The sequence below is a fragment of the Caenorhabditis elegans genome, chromosome V (genome assembly GCF_000002985.6).
Source record: "Caenorhabditis elegans chromosome V".
In the NCBI taxonomy this organism is placed as follows: Eukaryota; Metazoa; Nematoda; class Chromadorea; order Rhabditida; family Rhabditidae; genus Caenorhabditis; species Caenorhabditis elegans.
The window spans coordinates 9,011,233-9,032,873 of NC_003283.11; the positions used below are offsets into that span (position 1 = coordinate 9,011,233).

General features: G+C 32.5%; 6 protein-coding genes, 2 non-coding genes and 2 pseudogenes across 10 annotated transcripts; 5 read left to right on the forward strand and 5 right to left on the reverse strand.

Annotated features, from left to right (window-relative positions):
* The first annotated feature begins 11 nt into the window (after positions 1 to 11).
* Positions 12 to 333, forward strand: R03H4.8 (annotated as a pseudogene). The gene is made up of 2 exons: positions 12 to 199; positions 243 to 333. Coding segments are annotated over exons 1-2 (279 nt in total).
* Positions 334 to 966: 633 nt separating this feature from the next.
* On the reverse strand, positions 967 to 2,633 carry srh-201 (Serpentine Receptor, class H; the record flags this gene model as incomplete). The annotated part of the gene is made up of 3 exons (NM_072930.1): positions 967 to 1,482; positions 1,532 to 1,722; positions 2,285 to 2,633. The coding sequence occupies 3 exons, from the start codon at positions 2,631 to 2,633 to the stop codon at positions 967 to 969; spliced, it is 1,056 nt and encodes a 351-aa protein (NP_505331.1).
* A 542-nt stretch (positions 2,634 to 3,175) lies between these two features.
* srt-18 (Serpentine Receptor, class T) lies at positions 3,176 to 4,408 on the reverse strand (the record flags this gene model as incomplete). Its single annotated transcript, NM_072931.2, has 5 exons — positions 3,176 to 3,288; positions 3,355 to 3,484; positions 3,530 to 3,676; positions 3,743 to 4,168; positions 4,211 to 4,408. 5 exons carry the CDS (start codon positions 4,406 to 4,408, stop codon positions 3,176 to 3,178), a joined length of 1,014 nt encoding a protein of 337 aa, NP_505332.2.
* Positions 4,330 to 4,350, forward strand: 21ur-13392. Its single transcript, NR_069141.1, has one exon.
* A 1,138-nt stretch (positions 4,409 to 5,546) lies between the features above and the next one.
* On the forward strand, positions 5,547 to 8,127 carry oac-40 (Acyltransferase). The gene is made up of 11 exons (NM_072932.4): positions 5,547 to 5,801; positions 5,848 to 5,940; positions 5,983 to 6,154; positions 6,197 to 6,325; positions 6,373 to 6,714; positions 6,758 to 6,878; positions 6,926 to 7,221; positions 7,265 to 7,385; positions 7,432 to 7,537; positions 7,584 to 7,857; positions 7,907 to 8,127. Exons 1-11 carry the CDS (start codon positions 5,698 to 5,700, stop codon positions 8,075 to 8,077), a joined length of 1,929 nt encoding a protein of 642 aa, NP_505333.1. The 5' UTR covers positions 5,547 to 5,697; the 3' UTR covers positions 8,078 to 8,127.
* Positions 8,082 to 10,946, reverse strand: oac-41 (Acyltransferase). Its single transcript, NM_072933.3, has 12 exons — positions 10,716 to 10,946; positions 10,576 to 10,668; positions 10,358 to 10,529; positions 10,181 to 10,309; positions 9,798 to 10,136; positions 9,635 to 9,755; positions 9,274 to 9,581; positions 9,108 to 9,228; positions 8,955 to 9,063; positions 8,823 to 8,906; positions 8,582 to 8,771; positions 8,082 to 8,530 (listed from the first exon to the last, which is right to left on the reverse strand). Exons 1-12 carry the CDS (start codon positions 10,817 to 10,819, stop codon positions 8,363 to 8,365), a joined length of 1,938 nt encoding a protein of 645 aa, NP_505334.1. The 5' UTR covers positions 10,820 to 10,946; the 3' UTR covers positions 8,082 to 8,362.
* A 138-nt stretch (positions 10,947 to 11,084) lies between these two features.
* Positions 11,085 to 13,581, reverse strand: bus-1 (Acyltransferase). Its single transcript, NM_072934.4, has 9 exons — positions 13,455 to 13,581; positions 13,149 to 13,413; positions 12,637 to 13,104; positions 12,468 to 12,588; positions 12,103 to 12,416; positions 11,940 to 12,060; positions 11,784 to 11,889; positions 11,463 to 11,736; positions 11,085 to 11,416 (listed from the first exon to the last, which is right to left on the reverse strand). Exons 1-9 carry the CDS (start codon positions 13,556 to 13,558, stop codon positions 11,249 to 11,251), a joined length of 1,941 nt encoding a protein of 646 aa, NP_505335.1. The 5' UTR covers positions 13,559 to 13,581; the 3' UTR covers positions 11,085 to 11,248.
* Positions 13,501 to 13,796, forward strand: R03H4.11. The gene has a single exon (NR_069142.1). It is a non-coding gene; the product is annotated as an Unclassified non-coding RNA R03H4.11 (non-coding RNA).
* A 484-nt stretch (positions 13,797 to 14,280) lies between these two features.
* srsx-20 lies at positions 14,281 to 15,308 on the reverse strand (annotated as a pseudogene). The gene is made up of 5 exons: positions 15,181 to 15,308; positions 15,001 to 15,134; positions 14,848 to 14,952; positions 14,598 to 14,797; positions 14,281 to 14,550 (listed from the first exon to the last, which is right to left on the reverse strand). Coding segments are annotated over exons 1-5 (837 nt in total).
* Positions 15,309 to 19,315: 4,007 nt separating this feature from the next.
* C25E10.5 (MFS domain-containing protein) lies at positions 19,316 to 21,364 on the forward strand. The gene is made up of 8 exons (NM_072937.6): positions 19,316 to 19,379; positions 19,474 to 19,607; positions 19,661 to 19,776; positions 19,820 to 19,947; positions 20,030 to 20,468; positions 20,525 to 20,665; positions 20,716 to 21,063; positions 21,116 to 21,364. The coding sequence occupies exons 1-8, from the start codon at positions 19,325 to 19,327 to the stop codon at positions 21,231 to 21,233; spliced, it is 1,479 nt and encodes a 492-aa protein (NP_505338.1). The 5' UTR covers positions 19,316 to 19,324; the 3' UTR covers positions 21,234 to 21,364.
* Positions 21,365 to 21,641: the final 277 nt, after the last annotated feature.

Sequence of the window (21,641 nt, forward strand, 5' to 3'; positions counted from 1 at the left end):
ATTTCTTTGAGATGTTTCTGGAACTAATATCAGTTTGGCATGCTGTCGGCTCCGTTGTAGGATGCCTGACCAATCTGTTATTACTGTACGTTGCATTGACAAAAACTCCAAATCAGACAAAATCCTACGCGATACTAATAATAAATTTTGCAATCACTGATTTCACAGAATCTCTTATGGATTTGTTTGTTCAACTGAGGTAGGCCGTTTTACTATTTTTCTGAGCGGAAAAAATAATTCAGGTTTATAATTACTCCATTTGATGTGACTCTTATTTATATTTTCAATGGTCTATGTCAGTACACAGGAGTGATGTCTTGCAAAATTGGGTAAGTCGACTCTGTGTCTGAGGAGAACTACCAATTTCTTTTAAATTAAAGATTGAGTATATTTTATCATTGTTTCCCACACAACGTTTCAAGAAAAATTGCATACTCTTCACAAGCAGAGCCAACTAAAACGATATCGAGTATTTCAGTTCCAAACCGTGTTTGTTTTTAGCTATATAAAGTTTCCATTATTATCGGGTTCTTATTTTTTGATATTTGATACATCAAAAAATTTCACTTCCGCTTTAACATGAAGTATATTTTTAAGATCGCACAATAGCAATGTTATGTGGTCATGTCAGAAGTTTTTATCTATGTCATTTTTGAGAATTTATTTTATTCAAATACTATACAAATGCTGAGAATTTTTGAGCGTAAAACTACTGCGACGTTGCTTTTTCAAGTTAAGATACGGGCCCTATCACACGCTAACCTAGCTTTTTCCCAATTTTTACAGCTTAAAAATGCTTCAAATCTCATGACGACATTCCTTCATTACTTTTCGAAATGATAGTTATTAATAAAAACATCTATGATTGTTGTAGTTTCAATGAGAACTCATTTGTATAAGGTTATATCAAGCCTTGATCGGAAACAAATTAAAAAAGAAACTTCTTTAATATTTTATTGCACAATTTCACCATACTTGAACACGCCTGGTTGAATTTCTTGGAACGTAATTATTACTAACAACATTATGAGAAATTTCTGGCGATGGCTTCTTCTGTAATACGCTAAAAATGTTCAAGGTTGCTTCTCGATATGGTCGATGAAGAAAAAGCATTGCAAGTGTGGATACAAACCCGTGCATTGATCCGTTTATAAATAGAATATTTACAATAGCTTGATTATAATATTCTTTTATCACAACAACCATACCATAAACCAGTGGAAACATGAAAAAAGTCATCGGAACAAAACTTTGAATAACGAGAGCAATTAACAACTTTTTCTGCATATTGTATGTTTTCTGAGACATTGTTTTTTGTTTCAGCTGTTGAATGCTATTTGATACAAGAAATCCAACAAAAAAGAAAATCTCAGAAGTGATAAGGATTACACCAAAAAAAGCAGCTATAAAATGATAAGTATAGTCATCCGCTGCAACGACAATAGGAGCTTCATAAACTTCTTGTGGCAAACATGGGAGTCGCTATAATTTTTTATTGTTTAAAAAGGTTTTTTCTATCTTTGAAAATTACCTTATAAGTTTTTATTAACGCAGTTTTTTGGTCTGGAACAAAAATAGCAACAGGAATGAGAAGTATGACGTCTCCAATGTAATGTATCGCAAGCCATGGCCGTCTCCAAAACGACCAATGCTTTTTCCAAGAGAAGGTGCAGATAGTGTAAAATCGGTTTTCAAATATAGAAACTGCCGCGAACATCATCCCTGTAATAATTTGATTAACAAGAAAATGACTTGAACTTCACCCTGAACTTGTACTATTTATTTGAAAGAAAGTCTTTTTAAAAGGATTTTACAAAAACTTAGCTACAATGGATGTTTTTGGACTGGATTTTTTTGAGAATCTACTGGAAAAGTTTTTTTTCACCCTTCAATCGCTATAAAAATTAATTTTGCATTATTGGTGAAGGTTTTTGGAGTTTTCTTTTTTAGACTAAACCAACAACGTTTTTACCCAGCTCCACTAATTTTAAATTAGTCTATAATTGTCAAAAATCTTTAAAAACTTTCATTCATAAGCAAGCGGCTTTTGAAAATAGTAAAAAAATTACTGAAGAAAGTCAACTGTCCTTTTTCTAGTGCTCTAAACGTTGGCTACCTCTAAAAGGTAATTTTCTAAATAACATTTCTCATTCAGAAGTCCAGGGCTAAGTTCAAATCATTTTCTTGTAAACAATAATTTCTCCGCGTTTCAAAATAAATTGTTAACATGAACTCCTTTGAATACTTTTCGAACATTTTTTCCGAGGAACAAAGATATACTTACAAGCAAAAAGTGCGAGAATGATTATCACTTGAATCATAAACGGAACGTTAAAATACTTGTAAAGACCGAGTGAATACCCAGCAAGTCCTGGAGCCAAAATGAATGGTATTGTGAAAAGTGTCAGTGAGTAGTCAAATGCCATGACCCAAATATGCAAGACTAACAAATAAAATTTGATGGATTTCATCTGATCTGGAGTTTTGAATAAAATACAAAATAATCCCAAGGAATGAATGGGAGTTGCAATGACACTGACTATATGCATTGAGGTGGAATAAAATTGTGGAGAGCCAAAATAATCTTCTTGTGGAATACATGTAATATTTAATTGTATAACAGAACGAGACATGAAAATATAAGAAATGAAAAATAAATTTCCAAAGCAGCAGTTACTTCTCTCTGTCTAGTTTATTTCCTTAACTTATAAGATAGTAAAACCAGTGATTATGAGTAAAGGTTGAGCAAAGATTACTAGGTTGGTTTGTTTTGAGAGAAATAATATTAGATTAAAAAAGCGTTTAAAATGGTGTAAGATATGATTGAAAATTGAAATGCATGCGACATACAATTTTGAAATAGAAAAATTGCATCCACCATCTGCTCAAACTTTAATTTTAATTAATACTATTGCGTCAAAAAAGGAAGGTGCAAATATGGTAACATTTATAATTATTAACTCTGCTTGAATTGTTGCGTTTTGTCTAGTCAAAAATAAGGATTTGGGGTGGTTAATTTTGATATTGTATATTTTAAACAAAACCTCCTGGGCAATTTCTTATATTGCACATAAGATTCAAATTCATGATGCTAGTCAATATTTCTGAAACTTTATTAAATTAAATAAAAAATTAGGAAAATATATAAAAACAATATTAATGAATTATGAATCGTTCAATTATGGGAACTAAATGCATTGATTGAATTTTGTTGATTTCGGCAAATCAGATTCCGCACTTCTTGTCTTATGGACTTGTTTAGTGTTAAGTAAATAATGCAAACCGTTCCTGGAATAAGAAGATTTTTATAATTTTATTACTTTGACTATGAAAAAGTTTGAAAAAAGTTCTTACCACTGCTCAATTGCCAGAAAAAATGCCCAATGACAATTAATAATTCGGAAATCTCGAAAAAGTTCATATAGACATAAACAACGGAACTTGTTGCATGAAAGAAGCAAAATAAAAAAGCTTGAAGTAGAACCTAAATTGAAAAAAACTAAATATTGCAACCTCCGAGTTTTCCTACCGTTGCTTGCATTTTTGTTAATTTTTTTGTTGAACTTTGTGTAGATTTTTTCAAATAAATCCATACTAGATATCCATAAAAGAGAACTGTACATATTGATACCATCATGTTGTTGAAAATGTGGTAAATATTAACGTAAAGGTTTGGCTAAAGTGATAAATTTTGGATCAAGAAGGGATGTTATAACTTCACAGCACATAATAACTGACTTACATCTTTTCCAACTCCCGGATCAAAAAACCATGACATATGGGTCAGATTGAAAATAATAGGTTTTGTGAAGAGCATCGGATAAATAACATAAACACAAAATATTCCTAAAATCACAAATATTTTCCAACCTTCGAAACATTTTTTGGTGTCATTCAGATTGTCTAAATCGCAAACTCGAATGAATGCCAATACAATACTTGAAATGCAACATCCCATCCAAGAGCTCATTCCAATAACTCCAAGAATATAAAATACACGAGGAGAATCGCAAAATGAAATTCCATAAAAGCCAAATATTCCAGTTGCAATGGAATGGTTTACTGTAGAAAACACATCGCAAATACCAAGGAACATCATGGTTTTATAAGCGGGTTTTAACATTTGCTCACTTTTAGCAATAGCAATTAGACATATGCTGTATAAAATCTGAAACTCTAACCTGATTCATGCTTCATTCAAAACGCTTACCAAAATGAATAAACCAGACACTAAAAAATAAATTCCCCACACCACTTGCTTTGCACCAATAACTGTTATAGTTACATTTTCGGTGCATTCATAAAAATCAGGATCCAACTGGAAATTATTCCAAAGAAAGTAGGACAATGACATTTTATAGTCAGAAGTCAGCCAATGAAAGAAGAAATATATATAGTCACTAAACATATCCAAACGATTTTAATGAATGAAATTATCTTCACAACTATTATTTGACAGACACCTTCCACCCACTGATTTCTACGTCAACATCAACATGCTATTATGAGCGATTTTACTGAAATTTCTTGAGACCATGTGATTTTCCAGAGTTTGTCTAGTCTGGGAAACCCCGGAGGATGTCTACTTTATTGTTTTTGTATTATTACTGTTTTAAATAAGATCAATAAACAAATATTCATGCGATAATATTTACAAAGATCAAACACCGAAAAATTAAAAAATGTCATTACTGAATAAGCTTCCGGAAATATCTTAATTCACAAATTAAATTCTTCAAAATTTACTTATCAAATCTTCATAATATTGTTATGATATTAACCTTTTCGTTTGAATTCGCTTGAATAAACCGTTTACACTGTCTTCCCTTGCCAAGATTCAACAGTTTAAACCACGCGTGTTCAGTGTCTTCAAGGACATTCGAACATGTAGTTTGTAACGGCAAGCTTTAGAAAAGAAATACTACAGAATGACCAATTGACACATTCAAAAGATTTTACGAAAAATACAACAACCAGGTAGAGTATAAAATAGAATTTTATAGTTCAAATATTTCTCACAGAATAAAATCACCTCAAACAATTAACTTGTAGATTAACTGTTTTGTTAACTGTTTCGTGACGCTGAACAGTTTATTTTCTAAACTTACAATCTTTCACCGTGTCGGTTCACCACCTACTACTCGAGCATATGGCCTGGTACAAAAGCGGCATGTTTAAAGGAAAACAGGTAAGAAGGCAGTTCTTAATTGTCTCTATTAATACATTCCACCGTTAACTATATGAAATATGTGTCAATCCACTGGATTTAATGCAGATCCTTCTAATTCAAGTTTAGCCTCCTAAACGCCAAAACCGGTAAGGTTTCTTTCTAAGAAGTTGCAAGAATTTTTCAACTAAAGCTATTTGTTAACCAAAAAGGTGTTCTAAACGAGGAACTAGTACGCTCTGTTTTTCTCTACCACAATTTCTTGTGTCACATTATTGCTTTGTTGGTTTTCTCTCTATTCAAGTCAAATTCAAATTAAATTCAATTCGATTCTATCAAGGATCTAAAGAAACATAGAAGCAACTGCGTCTTGTGGGTGTCTCCGGATGAACTTTTGAACTTCACTCCGGGCTAATCCCCTATCTGAATTCGGACGATTTCTAAAGAACATCCCAGGGGTTGAAGATAGGATATTTTATAAAGAACATTTAAAACTGTCATCCTTTATTTCTAATACTGTGCCAAATATGATGAGAACTGATATACAATGTCTACGTGGAATTGCTATCATATTAGTTTTCTTGTTTCATCTTTTACCAAACCTATTTGTAAATGGTTTTCTGGGAGTGGATATGTGAGTTAAGAATCACAAGAATTTAGTTAATTTTCCCCTTATTTAGTTTCTTTGTCATATCTGGATTTTTAATGGCGAAAATCCTCACAAAGTCGAGTTTGAGATCGGTTCAAGATATTACTGCATTTTACTTTAGAAGGTACTGTCTTTATAAAATAACATAAATTTTGAAAATTTTCAGATTCCGAAGAATATTGACATTGTATTTATTTACAATTTTTTTGACTGTAATTATGATTCATCTTTATCTACCAAATTTCTTATGGGAAACTAATAACCGGTATTCGTTGGCTTCATTATTTTTAGTCACAAATCAACTCGTTATTCACGACCAGGCAGATTATTTCAATGAGGTTTTGATTGGAATTTATCAAGATTAAAAATATAAAATTAAGTTTCGTACTTCGTTGTCGTCATCAAATGCTTTTCTACATCTTTGGTCGTTATCAGTGGAAATGCAGTTTTATATTCTTGCTCCAATAGTATTTTTTGGGCTTCAATTTTTGAAAAATGATTATCTCAAGGTATTTTTTCAAGATTAATTTTTGTTTTTACAGTGTTATATTTTAAGCTTGTTGCGGTTTCAATCACCTCTGTCGTTGGTTTCATATGTTTCGTTTTAATATTTGATCAATTTGCATTCAATTTCATGCTTCTTCGTTTATGGCAATTTTCAGCTGGATTTGTCTCTTTATTTTGGAGTAAAATTCGAGTCAACCGCCTTCCAAATAAAATTGAAGAAAATGAGACTCGATTGTTTGAATTTCCATTTCTGAAAGAAGACATGGTTATAATACTGATAGCTGTAATAGGACTATGTTTTATACCTACTAAGTTAGATGTATTAATCTTAAGGCCGTTAGTCACTACGGCTACCGCTTTGATAATTGGGTGTGAATACCATAATAACCAGGTACTGCGTGCGCTTCTTTATCTTTTCAAAGAAAATTATTCAGATTCTAAAATCTAAAATTCTTGGATACATCGGAGATATTTCATATGTCATGTATCTTGTTCATTGGCCAATTATCACAATTTTTCTATCAAATACTGTGAAAAGCTACATCTTCTGTACATGTGAGTTTTTTTTCAGAGTAAACGAAATGTTCGAATGTTTTTTTCAGCTCTGACAATCTTGTCGTCAGTTGTACTTCATCATACATTTGAGAAACTGTACTTGAAGTTAAATTGGAAATCACTAATTTGTCTTCTGTTTGCTCTGATTCATTGTAATGCATATTTGCAATACAGTGTCAGAGAGCATAACTTTTGGAAAGATCAAATTCCTGAAGAACTTCAAGAAACCGTGTCTAATAACCAAATTATACTAGCAAATCAATTCAAATTAAATTATTGCGTTCAAGGTGACACTAGTAACTTCAAAGAAAACATAAGAATTTTTGGATATTGCAAGTACCCGGTAAATTTTAAGTTTTATAATTTAATTGTGAATAATATTTCAGCAAGGCCGTGGTAATGTCTCAATTATGACGATCGGAAATAGTTATGCTCTAAGTTTCGCTGATCTCATTATAGAACAATTCAAATTAAATTATTCCAATTATACATATGTCTCAATTGACGGTAACTTACTCATTAAAAAAAAATCAAAATCAAAAAATGATTCCAGAAGGCTATGGTTTTTTTACCGACTCTCCAGGCTCCAGTTTGGCTCTAAGTGTGTTCAGAAAACTTGTTGCAGAACACAAACCAGATATACTTTTTATTACGCCGAGGTTTTTTTGTGTAATGGCAATTTTTATATGACTGTTAAAATTTAAGATATTCATCTTCTCTTCAATCACGAATACGGAAGAATGATGATTATATACATCAGATGAGTGAAAATATCCAATTTTATGAGAGCATTGCAAAGAAAATTTATATTTTGGGATCTCATCCATTATACAACATAAATCATCTTAATACCTTTTTACATTATCTTATCCAGAATTCTGATGAACTGGAGTCTCTTCACCTAAATCGTTTTAAATCAGATGATGACATGAGATGTGTTAAAAAGAGATTCGAGAAAGTGAAATGCAAAAAGTGTCAGGTAAGATTTTGAAAAAAAGTAACTTTAACTTCAAAATGATTCATTTCAGTTCTTCGATTTAAGTCACGTTTTTGTCGAAGGCGACAAGTATCTGACTTTTGATAGAGATTCATTGATTTCCTACGTGGACAATACGATACATCTCACCAGTGCGGGACTCAAACTTTGTCAGCCTGTTTTCGAGAATCTGGCAAAGGAAATTATGAATAATACAAATTAATTAAACGCTTAATTATTTATGAAAAACGTTTCGAATAAATAAAAATTGGGGACATGACATTAGGAAATGGAAAATTAAATACGGCTACTGGGTTTTTGAAAATTGAAAAATAAAAAATTTTCAAAGTTCTCCTTGATATAATTCAAAAACGGATCTCTCAAAAATCTGATAATTCAGTTTTTACCTCACAAATAAAAAAAAACGAAATTATTTTTTGTTTTCAGAAGGTCCAGTGAGATGAGGGTTGAATACTGGCATTCGAATTCAAGATAGTAGATTTTACCATCATAGGCTCTCGATTATTTCAGCAGTAATATTTCTGAAAATTGGTTCACATGGCTTCACTCCAGCATCCGTCAAGTGAACGGAATTATCAATGTAGGAAAGCATTGAATTTCTGTCAAAAGTCAAGTATTTATCGTTTTCCACAAACAGGTGGCTCAAATCAAATATCTGAAAATAATAGGAATTTAATTTTGAAATTAGGAGAAATTTAGAATTTACCTGGCATTTTTCACATTTTATCATTCTCAACCGTTTTCTTACATTCCTCATTTCCCGATCTGCTTTTTTCTTGTTCAAGTGTAAGAGCTCCATATCATCGGGTCTTGTGACCAAGTAATGTAAAAATAGTGTGAAGAAGTTTTCACTGTATTCTGGAAGAGCATCCAAAATATATATTTTTCTGACGAATCTGGAAAATCAGGCAAAACGAAATTTTTTTTAGAAAATAAAGTTGACTCACTTCTCGTAGTACGCCAAATTTGTGTTCATTTCATGGACAATTGTGTCATTCACTCTGATAGGATCTTTTATGTTTTGCATGTATCTAAAAATAAATTGTTAATTATATTAATTATATTTTATTGTAAGTTACCTTGGAATAATAAATAGAACGTCTGGTTTGTGTGATTCAACTTGCTTTTTAGATATTTCTAAAGCTTGTTGAGATATTTTCCAGCTGCTCACATAGGTTCCATAGCTAGCTAAAATATATACGCACTGATTTTTCATGGAGAATTTGTTTTACCTATAATTGAAATATATCTAAATTCCGAATAGTTCTTGTGAAATGATGCTTCAATTTGATCCACGAAATTAAGAATATAACTGTTACCAATCATCATTACAGATGCCGTACCATTGCCAGGCTGAAAATTATTAAAGGTCTACAGCAGTTTATTTCGGTCACTCACTGGAAATCTGCAATATCCGATAAGATCTTTTTTCGCAAATGGAACATCTAAACTATTTTCCAAGCATTTTGCCTGTCGAGTTTCAAAATCGTAGAGAGGGGCGTAGGATTTATGATTTTGATTAATTATTTCTTGAATTTCCGATGTGTAGTTATACTTCCAAAAAGTGTGATATCTCACACTATATTGTAAGTAGGCATTTGCGGCAATGAACAAAAATACCAAGGGAAATACTGCTCTCATTTCCAGTTTCAGGTACTGTTTTTCAAATAGATGATGCAATACGATTGAAGCAATAAATATAGACACTGAAATTTTAAGTTACAGCTTCCAGAAAATTGCAAATAAACAAAAAACCTACGGATACAAAACAAGTAACTTTTCACTGTCGCAGATAAGAATATCGAAATAACGGGCCAGTGTACAAGATAGACCACATATGAAATATCACCAATGTAAACGAGAACCTTTGAGTTTAGCAACTAAAATATGTTTTTTTTAATAGGCCTTATTCCTGAACATACCTGAACATTTTTTGATTCGGCACCAATGATAAACGCTGTGGCTAATGTAACTAATGGTCTCAAAACCAACACGTTAATCTCCTTTGGTAGCAAACTTAAACCCAAAATTGAAAGAGCTACCACCACGAAATCTTTAATAGGTATTGAGATTGTGGAAATGTCTTTCTCTGAATCATTTTTGTTTGGAGGTTTTCTGCTTCTGATTTTGGTCCAAAATAAGACTATAAATCCTGAAGAAAACTGCCACATTCGAAGAAACAAGAAGTTGAAAGCAAACTTGTCAAGAATTAACGCAAAACCAATAAAACCGAACACAGTCATGAGTGAGACAGCGATCAACTGAAAATTTCTACTATACGGTATATTTTAAATGACTGAATAACTTTTAAAGTGTCATTTTTCAAAAACTGAATCCCCAAGAAAATAAATGGAACTAGAAGATAAAACTGCATTTCCACTGATAATGACCATAAATGTAGGAATGCATTCATAGATGACACGGACGAAACAAACTGAAAATTAATATTTTTACGCTCATTTCAATTTTTCTAATTACTAACTTCGTTAAAATAATCCGACTGATCGTGAATAACCAATTGATTCGTTATCAAAAAGAGAGAAGCGAAAGAGTATCTATTATTATTTTGCCACAGGAAATCCGGTAGAAAAACGTGTACTAATATTAAAATTAGAAAAATTGCAAGAAAATACAATGGTAGAATTCTTCGAAATCTGAAAAACAAAAAAAATTTTAAAATAAAACTTGAAGTTTGAGAACCTTTTGTAGTAGAATAACAGAAAATCATGCACATTTAGTAAATTTAAGTTGGTCAAGTTATTTGCCATCAAAAATCCAGAGATCACAAAAAAGCTGAAATTAGCAGTAAAAAATAATTTTAAAACTTGATTCAAACTTACATGTCAACTCCTAGAAATCCATTAACAAATAAATTAGGTGACAGATGAAAACACAAAACAAAAATTATAGCCAAACCACGTAAGCATTGTATATCTGCCCGCATTTTCAGATAAAATATATCAGGCTAAACAGACAGTTATCCAAAGACTAATAAGTAATGTTAAATCTGTTAGGATTCTCAGATTGCTGATTGCATTACCAGTCTGCCAAACTTTCAACGAGAGAAAAACATTCAAGAGACTATCCATAATATTCTCTACTTCTGTGTTCAAAAGATTCGGATCAAGGATAAACTGGTTTCAGGCATGCTGTTGAGTGTAGTTAGTCACACTTTAGATTTCATATCAGTAAGTGTTACTTGCAATCAAAATGTGGTAAAAAATCTTTATTTCTCAATGTTTTGAACAGATAGGTTTATTTTGCACACCGGATTTTATTTAACTTGAAAAACTACACAAAAATGAATACAAACTTGAGTTATTGCAAAGAGATTCAAAGAAATTGATTCAAAAAAGTTACCAGTATGAAACAATTAAAGGGTATTCATAATTTCTTTTACAATTTTTTTGAACACAGGTTCACAAAGTTCGACGCCAACTTTGGTAAGGTGAATTGTATTGTCGACGTATGAAAGCATGCTTCCTCTGTCAAAAGTCAGATACTTATCGTTTTCCACAAATACATGGCTCAAATCGTAAAACTGAAATAAACAATACAAAGTTTTACAATAAAATTCAAGGACTAACCTGGCACTTCTTGCACTTTACCATACTGAATCGTTTCTTTACATATCTCATCTGTTCATCTGCTTTTTGTCGATTCAAGTGTAACGATTCCAGCTCATCGGGTCGTTGGACAACATAATGCATAAAAAAGTTTAAAAAATTCAAGTTATAAAGTGGATGAGAATCCAATATGTAAATCTTCTTTACAAATTTCTCGTAAAATTCAATATTTTCATTCATCTGTTTGAGATAGGCATCGTTGTGTTTTATGGGAAGTCGAACCGATTCTGAGTATCTAAAATATTGAAAACTAGTAAATTATACTTTCAAAAGAAGAGTCACCTAGCAGAAATGAATAGTACGTCTGGTTTGAACTTTGCTACATTTCTCTTAAATATATCTAATGCTTGATGGGATCCGGGAGAGTCTGCATAAATAGCTGCTCCTTCTGAAAATTGTTAATTGTATATAATTAGAAAACACGTGTATTAATGTTACCTCCAATTGAATAATAGCGATATTCGGAATAATTTTTATGGAATTGAGCTCTTATAGGTTCACTGAATGTCATCACATAACTATTACCAATCATCATAACCGATATGTTTCCGTGGCTTTTCTGTAAAAAATGAAACAGTATTATATTTAGATTCAAACTTACTGGATATTCACAGTATCCGAACACTCGTTTCTGGCCAATCGGTTCATCAAGGTTGCTCACAGCACATACATTTTTTGCATTCATTTTTTGAAGTTCAGCTAGGTCTGTGAGTAGCATTTTGTTGTTTTGAATAACTTCTTGGAGCTCAAGCGAATATGTGTTATTCCAGAAACTGTGAACTCGAATACTATTTTGAAGATAGGCATTACTTAAGACAATCACAAAAAGCAATGGAATCAAAGCTTTCCAGTCCATTCTCAAATATTGTTTTTCAAAAATATGATGGAGAACAACAGACGCCAACAGGATTGTCACTGAAAATATTAGGAAATATAGAGAATGTAAATAAAATTATTATGACTTACAAATACAGAACAAGTGAGTTCTCAAAGAAGCTGTAAGGAAAAGAACGATAATAGGCCAATGAACAAGATAAATTACATATGAAATATCACCAATGTAGCAAAGAGTTTTCGATTTCAAAAACTGAAAACAATTTTTCTGATTTTTTAAAAATCTTTACTAAAAATTCACCTGGTTATCTTGAGAGTCGCTTGCAATTATAAACGCTGTTGCCATTGTTACTAATGGTCTGAGAGCAAGAAGTTCAATCTTATTGGGTAAAATACACAAAGCAATTGTTGACAAACAAACTGTTGTCAAATCTCCCTTAGCAATCGGAAGAATTAATTCAATTTTAGCTGGTTTCAGTTTCTCAGAATATTCATAGAAGCTAATTTTCTTCCAGAAAAGGGCCATGAATCCCGCAGAAAACTGCCACAGGCGGAGGAACATGAAGTTGAACGCAAACTGTTGATTAATAAATGCAAAACATAAAAATCCTATTACAGTAGTTAAGGATGAAGCGATCAGTCTTAGAAGATCATTTTTCAAAAATTGAAGTCCAAAAAATATGAATGGAACAAGAAGATAAAATTGCATTTCAACACCAAGCGACCATAAATGAATGAACGCATTTAGAGATGTACCATCGGCCAGAAACTAAATTTAATATTTTATATTTTCAACTCAAATCAACTTCAAACCTCTCTGAAATAATCTGCGCTGTCGTGAATAATAAGTTGATTGGTAACCAAAAACAACGAAGCCAACGAGTATCGTCTATTCGTGTACCACCAAAAATCTCCAAGGTATAGATGAACTGCAGCCAATGTTACAAATATGACAAGATAGTAAAGAGGAAGTATTCTCCGAAATCTTCTGTAGTAAAATATGAAGAAATCTTGCACAGTGACAAGTTTTGACTTTGACAAATTTTGTGCCATGAGGAATCCCGATATAACAAAGAATCTGAATCCAAACTTCACAAAAATAAATCCAAATAAGCTTACATATCCACTCCCAGAAATCCATTCACAAAAAGTGTTGGAAATAAGTGATAAATAAGTACTAATAAAATAGCAACACCTCGCAGGCATTGAATATCTTGTCTCATTTTTGTTGAGAAAGTGGGGAAATTATTTTGACCCTCTGCACCTTTATACAAATTGTAATCTGGGACAGTGTTGCGTTGACTTGAAAAGAATTATGCAAATTGCGACATGATGTAACAGAGATGGCTTCGTTGATTTTCTGGGTCAATAGTTTTTTTCCCTAAGGAAAGCTTTTATAGTCTGAGACAAATGATCTTTAAGTTCAAACAACAAACTTTAATTGTCATTCAAAATACGATTTTTAAAATACCTTTGTTGTAAAAATCCAGTCGACATGGAATTTTCAAGTAAAATTGTGTTATTCGATATAGCAATGTATACATTTAATAAAAAGTAGTACCGATAATCTTTTTAAAAAAAGTCTTTGGATTGTGTTTTCTTTGTATTCTTGTATGTATTTGGGTCCCCTCATTAATAACACTCTGTAAAGCTTTATTTCTTAAGACTTTTCTTAAAAGTCAAGCATGTATAGCTCATATCCATGTTCTCAAATTTTGCATTAACGAAGATGTTCGTGGCGTCTTGTTAATGAGTTCCTTCAATTAATCTCAAATTTCTGCATCCATCAAAAATCTTCATTACGATGTTTAACTATTTTACAGGATTAAGTTCATTGATCAGAAAACCCGCTGAAAATTTCTCATTGATATGAGATCTCCGGAAACACGTTGAACTTTTCGATAGAGATCATTGAAATGACAAGTAAAAACGATTAAGTTGACAATTAAACCTGAACTGACAAACGAACTGACTTCAGACTTCCCGTTTTTGGTTTCCTTCCGTCTGGATCTGTATGAGCGTGATGTCCGTTGGCAGAGTTTGTGGCACTTCCATGTTTGCTCCCTCTGCTACTTCTTTCCTTTTCAAATATTGTTGGAAATGCCATCCCACAAGTAATCCAGTTGAATTGTTCTCGGAAAGCTTTACGAAAGCGCGGAGATCGGAAATATGTTACGTAGTAGGTTTGACAAAAATTTGGCATGACAATTAGAAGCTGAAATAATAATAATTTTGTTATAAAAATATACTTTGAATAACTACCAAATAAGGCATGTAGTGAACCGCTTCGTGAACATTTGCGATGAATTCAACCATAACGCGGAAAATTATGACAACCAGCCACCATGATAAAATGTAGATGAGTACCAAGAAAAAAGTTGATCGAAAAACTTTATTTTTTTCTTCCCTTAAACTGTTGCTTCGAGTTCCACTTGAATGACGACTTCCTCGCATGTTTTCCGCTGAAAGTTTTAAAACCTACTAAAACTTTTTAAAAATAATTCTTCCTTACATTTTTTCACAGCACAAACAACAGAAAATATAATCACGATTAGTGTAATTGTATTCAAAACGATCATTGCACTCGAAACCATTTGATAAATCCGCACGTCTGTTGCTAAATCGGAGAAATTTTTAATTTGAAACATATGGCTAATAGGCTTACTTAACATAAAAATGCAATACGGAGCTTCCTCGTCAGGGATAAACAGGAAGCTGACCAGCGTGGCAGCAATTGCAAAAATAGTTGGGAAAATGCACATAGCCGTTACATAGTTTCGCTTTTTCCATATCATATGTCTGTAATAGTCATGGTTTATTCCAAGAAAAAATTTGGAACTCTTACTTTATCGGCAAGATGATACTGAAGCAGATATCAAGAGCCAACGAAAGAAAAAGAGCAGATTGGAACATCACGGCAAAGCAGTAGACGACGTTATATTCAAAACACTTTTTTCGGGACATTGGGCGATATCTTTAAAATTTGAATTTTAAAAAAACTAGATATGTATGTTATTATTCTGAAACTTTAAAAAAAACTGATAGTACAAAAAACAAATTGGAAATTCTTTCAAATTGATGAACATTTTTATAGCCAAATTTTGCAAAAACTTTGATAACTCTTAGGAAAAGTCGACGTATGGGGGATCTCAACAAAAATTATTATTTGCGGCAAACGTAAATTTGCCTAGATAAGTCGTGTTCAAAAAATATTACTGCTTGTCTATAAATTCAAACTAAAGAAACAACTAATTATATTTGAACTGAATTTGCATGCACTACATTAACCCGCTAACAAACCCTTTGGTAAAGTCTAAAACAGCAAAAACAGTTGCATTCATAAAGTCGATCATTCTTCCGATGAATCTGAAACAAAGCCCAAATATGTGATGCTCCGACGTGCAAAAATTAAAGAATTCTGGAAAGTTTGGGTCGTTGGTTCTCTAGACTTTCAAATTAAAATCATTGGGGTGGAAGTTAGAGACGACCGGTGAAGCATCACAATCTGGGAAAATGAGAAAACAAAAATTCATTACATTGGCTCTGAAGTTCGCTGGAAGTTTGATGAAGCTTTGTTGAACGTCTCGACCAGTCAGGAAGAGAGAATGAACAAAATCAGACCATTAGTGAGAACATAGTTGAATGATAGGAGAAACTCTACAATCAACATGGAATCGTTATTTAATTCGTAAATTGTAGGCTAGAAATCAAATAAAATGGGAACAGAAATGAACATATAAAACATTTGTGACTTCTTGGTTGAATTTGAGAACGGAAATGTAGACTGAAATGTATCAAATTCCGTATGTAATCAAGAAGATTCATTTCAACATGCAAATCAAAAAAAAAAGAAAAAAATCGAGTCTCTAATTGTTCTGTTTCCTAATTGACTATTCTTTGAATTTCTATTATTTTGTTTTTTCTTTGCTTCAAAAACTAGGCGAAGAAAAGTAGATCTAGCGGACTTTGGATACTTACGAATCTTATACTTGAGCATAAACAAATAGAGCCCGCCCACCATATGCACAATGTTTGTAGCCGGCTAGAAAGGTCCCTGTTGGAGTTTTGATCACGGAAAAGGATATGAAAAGGAGAAAAATACTAAAGATTTCCAGACGTTTTTGTCAACTGCTCACAGAAAGAAAAAAATTAAGATTATTTTTGTCTTACCAAATTCTGAAAATAAACAAAAAATCCACATTCTGGAAAATGTGTTGCTGAGAACTAAATGAGGAAAACTAAAATTTCAAAGATCTTGTCGTTGAAAGTAAACTAAAGATTTTAATACGATATTCAGAATTATTTTCTCATATACATACATACAACGTGAATAAATAGTGTTATTTGTCTGATGCGATAGTGACTCTGTAAGCAGCATATGAAATATTACTACTGTAGGGTTTCATATATTAACTTTTCATTTAACACTGAGTGACTGTAAAATGTTTATTGTCTAAGAGAGGAGCATCTTCAATAAAGAATTGTTGTTGTCAACTCAAAATTAAAAAAAAACCAACTTGAAAAATACCGAACGTTTTTCAAACAACTTGATTTAGTGTCAGATTTTCGCTAGAAACAAATGCTGTTAACTTCTGTATCCCGTATGCACACCTGACTTTACTCAATAATGCATTATACAATTCAATTTGTGCGTTGCGCATAATGGTACAAAGTTCTCGATCCCTTGGTGTTTATTAGTTTGAATATTAATCTTTGACTCATCACCCACTCAATCTACAGTTAGAAATCCTGTTGAAAGTGAAATAAACTAACGATTATCTCTTTGTGACACTTTGTCAAGTTTTTCTGATTCGCTATAAAAAATTATTAAATCGGTTGGGGGTTGGTGGTGATCATCACCGTGTGCTTTGAATTCGTGTTCTCTGTTCAACAAGTTCAAAAAAAGAAAAAAAAATTCATCACAACAATTTAACAAAAAAATTTTATTTCGTCGTACTAAGAAAAGTAGGAGAAAGATGATGTCAGTATCATCAAAAGACAGTGAAGAATATGAATGGAATTAATAACAATTACAGTAACCTTCTATTCAAGAACTACACAAAAAATATACTTTCGGAAAAAATAACTTCAATTCTTGTTATAAATAATTGCTAGAAACTCTCTACTGCACTTTTACATTTTTAAATGTATTTGTTTTCCTGAAACATTTTGCAAAAATTGAAAAATGCAACAATGCGCCTTGCAAATAAAGTTTTTGCAAAATTTCCGTTTTTCTAACTTCTTCTGACCCAATTCTTCTTAGAACACGACCTCTTGGGAACATGAGTCTTTTTAAATTATGCCAGCCATTCTCGATTTGTCGATTGCAAAAGACACACAAAATTCGTTTCCAATTAAAACAGAATTAAATACCCTGAAAGAACATGAAAACGTTTGATTATAATATACTACGTTGTTTTTGATGAAAAAATCATCAAATAATTTATTTTCAGCCGGAAAGACTTTGATAAGAGAATCAAATAGCTTTATCACCTCATTTGAAATTTTACCAGACAGAAACCTAGGTTCCCAACAACCAATGAAGCTATTCCTCCGTTCAATCAGCTCGAAAAGTCACGATCGTGACCGATCGTCGGTCTTTGGATAAACTTCCACTACCGAAAAAGGTAATCCAAGTAAATCGTTGTCACAATGAACAGGAGTGTTATATATACTCAGCTTGAATGTTTATGTTATTCTGGTTTAGTTGGCAGGTGCACTTTAATGGTAGTTACTAATTGCTAACTGAAAAATCTGAAAATCTTTTCAACAATGTTTGATCAATAAAACAAAATTTACTTGATGATTTTAACACAAAAAAACCTGTTTTTTTCTCTTATCACAGTTGTTGTTCTTGCTACTGCCTACTCTCCCATTAATATGGTAATCTGCATAGGTATATTTGTGTGATGAGTAATGATAGGTAACACAGAAATGACGAGTCATCAAGTCATGATTCACTCTGATCTGTTTTTATAGAAAGTCACAATATTGATCCCCACGTTGAACAGACTGACACAAATCATAGATTTGTAGTGTAGTAGTCGGCGAACTGTATTGAATGGGAGGTGCGCAACGCAGCGGAACTATTTAAATCGAACAATCATTTGGATAGGGAGACACAGATTTTCATATGTGCAATCCTACCTTAAATAGTTGTAAGTTCGTAAGATCAAGTTTGTTTGAATTCTATATCAAAGCAACTTTTTTTTAAAATCAATTTAGAGCAGCATTTTCATTTTATACGTATACACATAGTGATTGCGATGATAATTTTGTTTTTTTTTTTTGCATTTCTTTGGACGAAAATTTTTTTTGCATTTTTTTGCATTTCGACGAGTTTTTTCCAGCCATGTGAAGAAATTGCATTTATTATGTGAACTGAACGTAGTCTGATTAGTCATGAATTTGATTATAAGGCTCACAGCTTCGCACTGCATTTCCCTTCTGATGATTCTTCCATTTTTCTCTTTAGCTCACATTTTGTTCTCTCTACTCTCTCTATTTTTTGGCCTCAAGTTTACGGCTTTTAAGCATTGTTGCCAGGCGCCAAATGCTATTTTTTCTTCTAAAATTGTGAATTCTAACTTTCCGTTGCCAAGTATTATTTAGTCGTCAAGGAGAGTTCACATTCAAAAAAAGTAAATACAAACAAAATTAGAGAAGAAACATCAAGCTTTTTAGATAAAATGTTTGTCTATTAGATTCTGAGCGAATTCCCCCAGAAAATATAATAACTTATTTCAAATTTTCATGTGTCTCTCACGCGTATAACGCATTGATTTCACATTTTTCCACATGTTCATTGATCTTTTTTTCCCTCTAGTTTGTTTGAAAGTAACCTTTTTTCGAACAAAAATCGAATATGTTGTTAGGTTGTGTGAAACGAGTTTGCCACCTACTCGTTTGAAACTTCTAGTTCCGTTTGTTTTATAGTTTGTCTATTTTTTCAATATTAAAATGAAATTAATTTTTTTTAGGAAGCGAAAATGGGAGGCTCAAATAATTTTGAGATGCTGGAAAAACGAAGAACATCGGTGAAAAGTGAGTTTTGTTAATACCTGAGAATCAGAATTAGTTGGAGGGAAAGTCTGAAAATATAAACTTGATGTTTGTATTTTTGAACTTTCACTTTAAGAAGACAGTCTGGTCGTGCCTGACAGTGAAGATACAACAAACTGGCGGTTGATCATTGTCGCTGGAATAGTTTCCGCATTGAATGCCGTGGAAAATTCTGTTTTGGGAATCGGAGAGTGGCCATACATGAAAGAGGTGAGTCACTCAGAAAAATAAACGTTTCTGGATAATTGTTCGGTTTTATTCAGATCGACAAGGATGCAACCGCTCAATTTTTCGGTATGGCAACGTCAGCATCCAAATGTGGTCATGCTTTGTTTGCGCTTGTTTTCTCAATTTGGAGTTACAAAACACATTCAGTCAAGTTGGTAAAAATAGTTCAACTGTATCGGAACATTTATTTTTAGAATTCCACTTCTCACAAGTCGGTTAATTGCAATCGTTGCATGTGTCATATATTTGAGTATTGAATATGTACCGGTGAATAAGAGATATGTTCTGATGTCGGTTTATATCCTTCTGGGAATTGCTAACAGTAAGTTTCATAAAACATGTGAATATTTGTAGATTAAAAACTGATTATCTGAAATTTGATCAATTCGAAATTTAACTTCTAGGTGCGACAACAGTACTTCGTGGATACATCGCGATGTGCTCATCAACTCAAGATCGCCCCAGAGCTTTTGCTGTTATTGGACTTTCCATAATTGTATCAATTGTTGTTGGTCCAACACTTCAACTAATCTTCAGTAGCATTGCCTACCCAGGATACGAAATTATGCCAGGAATTAGATTCCATATCTACTCCGCTCCGATTTGGTTCTCATTCATTTTAACAATTCTTACTGCTGTGTTCATTGGATTTTTCTTGCAAGACGTCCACCGTGCATCAACAGAAAGCAAAATTGAAGAGGAAAGCAGTCGTCCAATGTTCTCCATGGAACAGCTGAAGGAGACAATTGCCACGTTGAAGAGAAGTAACCTCGATTGGAGTCTCATTGGAGTTTGTCTTTTTGTGAAAATTGCCGCCACCTTCTCACATGCCACTATGCAATCGTATGTTTAAATTTTAAATCACTGCATAAGAGTTTTTGCTAATCTAAAAATTTAAGAATCATGTCGATTCTATTCATGGTACAGTATGGATGGACTGGAACGGAAACCGTTCGTATGGGATCAATGCTGATGGTTTGCTTTGGTGTTCTCTCTTGTGTCGTTCTACTTCTCTATATTTTCTGTAGACTGGGTCAAATGTAAATGGCTAACGAATTTAATGAGTATTTTTCATATTCTTTTATTTCAGTCTTCCCCAACAAAAAGTCTTCCTTGTCTGCACAATTGCATCTGGATGTGTCTTCCTTATTACCTACCCATATGAATTTAGCAGTAAACCAGTTGTTCTTTATAATGAAACAACTCACGCTGGATGTAATCCAGTTGAATATTCTTGGTGTGAAACTGCCGTCGCTGTCAACCCATACTTTTTTATGATTGTCTCCATTATCGTCTCTGCTCCATCAATTCCAATGATGCACACTGCACTTGATACAGTTTATTCTCGTATTCTAGGAAATGTAGATCAAAGTGTTGCTCAAGGAGCAATGACAATTGTTGACGATATTGTGTTTATGGTAACACCCATCTTTACAACGTAAGTCTCTTAAAACTATTTCTATTTTTAAAACATTGTACCAAATTTTCAGAACTATGTTCACCTTGCTGGGAGTTGGACCACTATGGCTCATCAAATCATCCGTTTTCTTCGCAATTGCTGCTGTCTGGTTCTTGAATCTCAAGAAAATAACTACTCACATGTATTAATCATGTTTTTTATTCTGTTGTGAACTTATAATAACGGGTTTAGTTGCATTATGCTGATAGCGGTAATATTTATTAAAACCGGTTCCGAAAACAAAAACAAGACATTTAATATGTTAATAAAGATTTTCAAAAATGTGTGCGCTTAACTTTTTATTGGAATCTTTCTTTTAAAATCACTGATGACTCAACACGAACAAAATGAGAATCGAAAAACGATTACACGGGACAAAAATCAGAAAATCATAAATCACTGTTTCGGAAGAGCATATATTGTTTTTGAGATTATTGTTTTCGCAACTCTACAGTTGGGCAAATAAAAAATAGTTACAGGTCTGCGATAATTTACCCTGAAGACGCTTAATATAGTCCAGAATGGCGAAATATCATAATCAAACGGTTTGAAAACTT

Coding starts and splice junctions, on each gene's coding strand:
- oac-41 (NM_072933.3), bottom strand. CDS start 10,819: ATGCGGGCAGATATACAATGCTTACGTGGTTTGGCTATAATTTTTGTT. Junction 10,530..10,575: donor CTGTTATTCTACTACAAAAG/GTTCTCAAACTT, acceptor TTTGTTTTTCAG/ATTTCGAAGAATTCTACCAT. Junction 10,137..10,180: donor TGAAAAATGACACTTTAAAA/GTTATTCAGTCA, acceptor AGAAATTTTCAG/TTGATCGCTGTCTCACTCAT.
- C25E10.5 (NM_072937.6), top strand. CDS start 19,325: ATGGGAGGCTCAAATAATTTTGAGATGCTGGAAAAACGAAGAACATCG. Junction 19,380..19,473: donor ACGAAGAACATCGGTGAAAA/GTGAGTTTTGTT, acceptor TTTCACTTTAAG/AAGACAGTCTGGTCGTGCCT. Junction 19,777..19,819: donor TACAAAACACATTCAGTCAA/GTTGGTAAAAAT, acceptor ATTTATTTTTAG/AATTCCACTTCTCACAAGTC.
- bus-1 (NM_072934.4), bottom strand. CDS start 13,558: ATGAGACAAGATATTCAATGCCTGCGAGGTGTTGCTATTTTATTAGTA. Junction 12,061..12,102: donor TCGGATACTGTGAATATCCA/GTAAGTTTGAAT, acceptor CATTTTTTACAG/AAAAGCCACGGAAACATATC. Junction 11,890..11,939: donor TCGCTATTATTCAATTGGAG/GTAACATTAATA, acceptor AACAATTTTCAG/AAGGAGCAGCTATTTATGCA.
- oac-40 (NM_072932.4), top strand. CDS start 5,698: ATGAGAACTGATATACAATGTCTACGTGGAATTGCTATCATATTAGTT. Junction 6,155..6,196: donor AGGCAGATTATTTCAATGAG/GTTTTGATTGGA, acceptor TATAAAATTAAG/TTTCGTACTTCGTTGTCGTC. Junction 7,538..7,583: donor ATACTTTTTATTACGCCGAG/GTTTTTTTGTGT, acceptor TTAAAATTTAAG/ATATTCATCTTCTCTTCAAT.